The sequence below is a fragment of the Fonticula alba genome, assembly GCF_000388065.1.
Source record: "Fonticula alba strain ATCC 38817 unplaced genomic scaffold supercont2.7, whole genome shotgun sequence".
In the NCBI taxonomy this organism is placed as follows: Eukaryota; order Rotosphaerida; family Fonticulaceae; genus Fonticula; species Fonticula alba.
In genome coordinates, this window is record NW_009242977.1 from 783,981 (window position 1) to 785,856 (window position 1,876).

Consider the following 1,876-nt stretch of genomic DNA (forward strand, 5'->3'; position numbering starts at 1 on the left):
CCTGCCCGTCCCTCCCCGCCCTTCCCCGCCTCGCTCCCCTCCCCCATTGGCTCTTCTCCTCTCCTCGGGTACGCTGTCCGCTCGAAAGTGCGAGGATGCTGCGTCTGCGTCCGGACGCCTTCGACGAGGAAGATGACGATGGGATTACGCCGCTGCCGGAGCTCGACGCCCTGCCGGCGCGGATGATGGCCTCGCCCAGCCAGGAGGCCGACCCGGGCCTGGCCGGCCTCCGCCATAGCCACCACCACCACCCATCTTACGGGCCGCCCTTCGAGCAGATGGCCTTTGACGAGGCCACGCCCGCCCCCCGGTCCGTCTTTCTATCCCCCTCACAGCCGCAGGAGGACTTTGCCAGGGCCTCAAACAGCGCCTCGGCCGGGGGAGACCCCCATCTGGCCGCCGGCGATGCGCTCGACGAGTCCGACGCCCGGATGACCTCGAACTTCTTCGCCAACACCGACCACGGCCCGGCCATCCTGGCCGCATTGAAAACCTTCCCGGCCAATGACGTACGCCTGCGCCGCCTCCGAGCCTGTGCCCTCCCCCCCCCCCTCCCTTCCCTCCTTCCCTACCTCCGAGGAGGGGCAACGGACACATGTCAGCCCATCACGCCTCACCACAGCCCCCGCCCAAACACACACAGACACACGCACACATGCAGCCCGCTCACCCCCTCGGTCATGCCCCGCTCCCTTGTGGCCGTCCCCCCCCCCCCCCCCCCCCCAGGACTCCTACGTCCTGCTGACCATGCTCCGGACCGGGATACGCTTCGACCTGGAGATCCAGACGTCGCTGCTGGCGTCGCTCTTCATCGACCGCAAGTACGTGCCCGCCCGGTGTGGCCCTGCATCCGCCGGTCGCCAGACATGTCGCGTGCTGACCCGGACCAGGTTCTTCACGGAGTTCCACTGCCAGCAGCACTCAACCGTGCTCGTGCCGCTGAATACCCTGATCGACTGCCTGTCGCTCTTCTCGGCCAGCGCCCCGCCCGGGGCCGGGGCTCAGCATGGGCACTATGCCGCCTCGGGCGAGGGGAACCGCGCGAACATTCCCTTCGATCCCCCGGGCCCCGGGGCCGGTGCCAGCACCTTCACCCCGGCCTCCGGCTTGGCGTACCTGGAAATCACCTGGGACTTCGACGGCCAGCTGATGCTCAACATCTTTTCCAACAAGGAGTACGCCTCGTGCGCCATCAACACCCTGCATGACACGCAGCGCATGCACAGCATCCTGCACCAGCACCAGGGCAGCCCGGCCACCGAGGTGGCCGTCATCTCCATGAAGGCCCATTGGCTGCGGGACGCCTTCCACGAGATGGACACCAACTCCGATGTGCTGGCTGTGCGCATCTCCGGCACGGAGGCCCCGTATTTCAGCTTTGCCACCGACAATGTCCTGTCCGGCTATACCGAGGTGCGGGACTACGCGCGTGGCGGTGCATGTTCCTCGCCTTTGGGTTTCCGTCCGCCGCCGCCGCCCCCCCCCCCCTCCTCTCTTTTTCCCTCTCTTCCGCTTGGCCTTTTCAAGCACACTCCCCCCGCCCATCCGCCTCCACTCACCCAGCGCCTTCGCCTCGCCTCCCTTTTCTGGGGAGAAGTTCTCCTTCCCCCGCTCGGGTCGGGTGATTGATTGCTTCCGTGTCAGCCCTGGGCTGTCGACGGTGGTGTGCAACTTCACCATCGAGCTGGCCCGGGCGTCCACCCGGGCCCTGGCCATCTCCAACATGGCGACGCTGCATCTGTTCGAGGAGCGCCTCCTTCGGCTGTCCCTCCCTCTGGCTTTCTCGGACCGCGGGACGGCCGACATCACCAACCAGACCCCGGAGAGTCAGCGCTTCCTCATTGAGTTCACTGTGCGCGCCCCCCCCCCCCCCCCC

General features: G+C 67.5%; 1 protein-coding gene across 1 annotated transcript in view; it reads left to right on the forward strand.

Annotated features, from left to right (window-relative positions):
• Nucleotides 1–4: 4 nt before the first annotated feature.
• The window catches only part of H696_04377 (hypothetical protein), a gene marked incomplete at its 3' end in the record, with an annotated part of 2,156 nt that continues 284 nt past the window's right edge, over nt 5–1,876 (forward strand). Inside the window, exons 1-4 of the mRNA XM_009498254.1 lie at nt 5–509; nt 727–821; nt 891–1,413; nt 1,598–1,852. Of these exons, the coding sequence (XP_009496529.1) occupies nt 96–509; nt 727–821; nt 891–1,413; nt 1,598–1,852 (1,287 nt within the window). The 5' untranslated portion in view covers nt 5–95. The remainder of the gene's footprint in view (nt 510–726; nt 822–890; nt 1,414–1,597; nt 1,853–1,876) is intronic.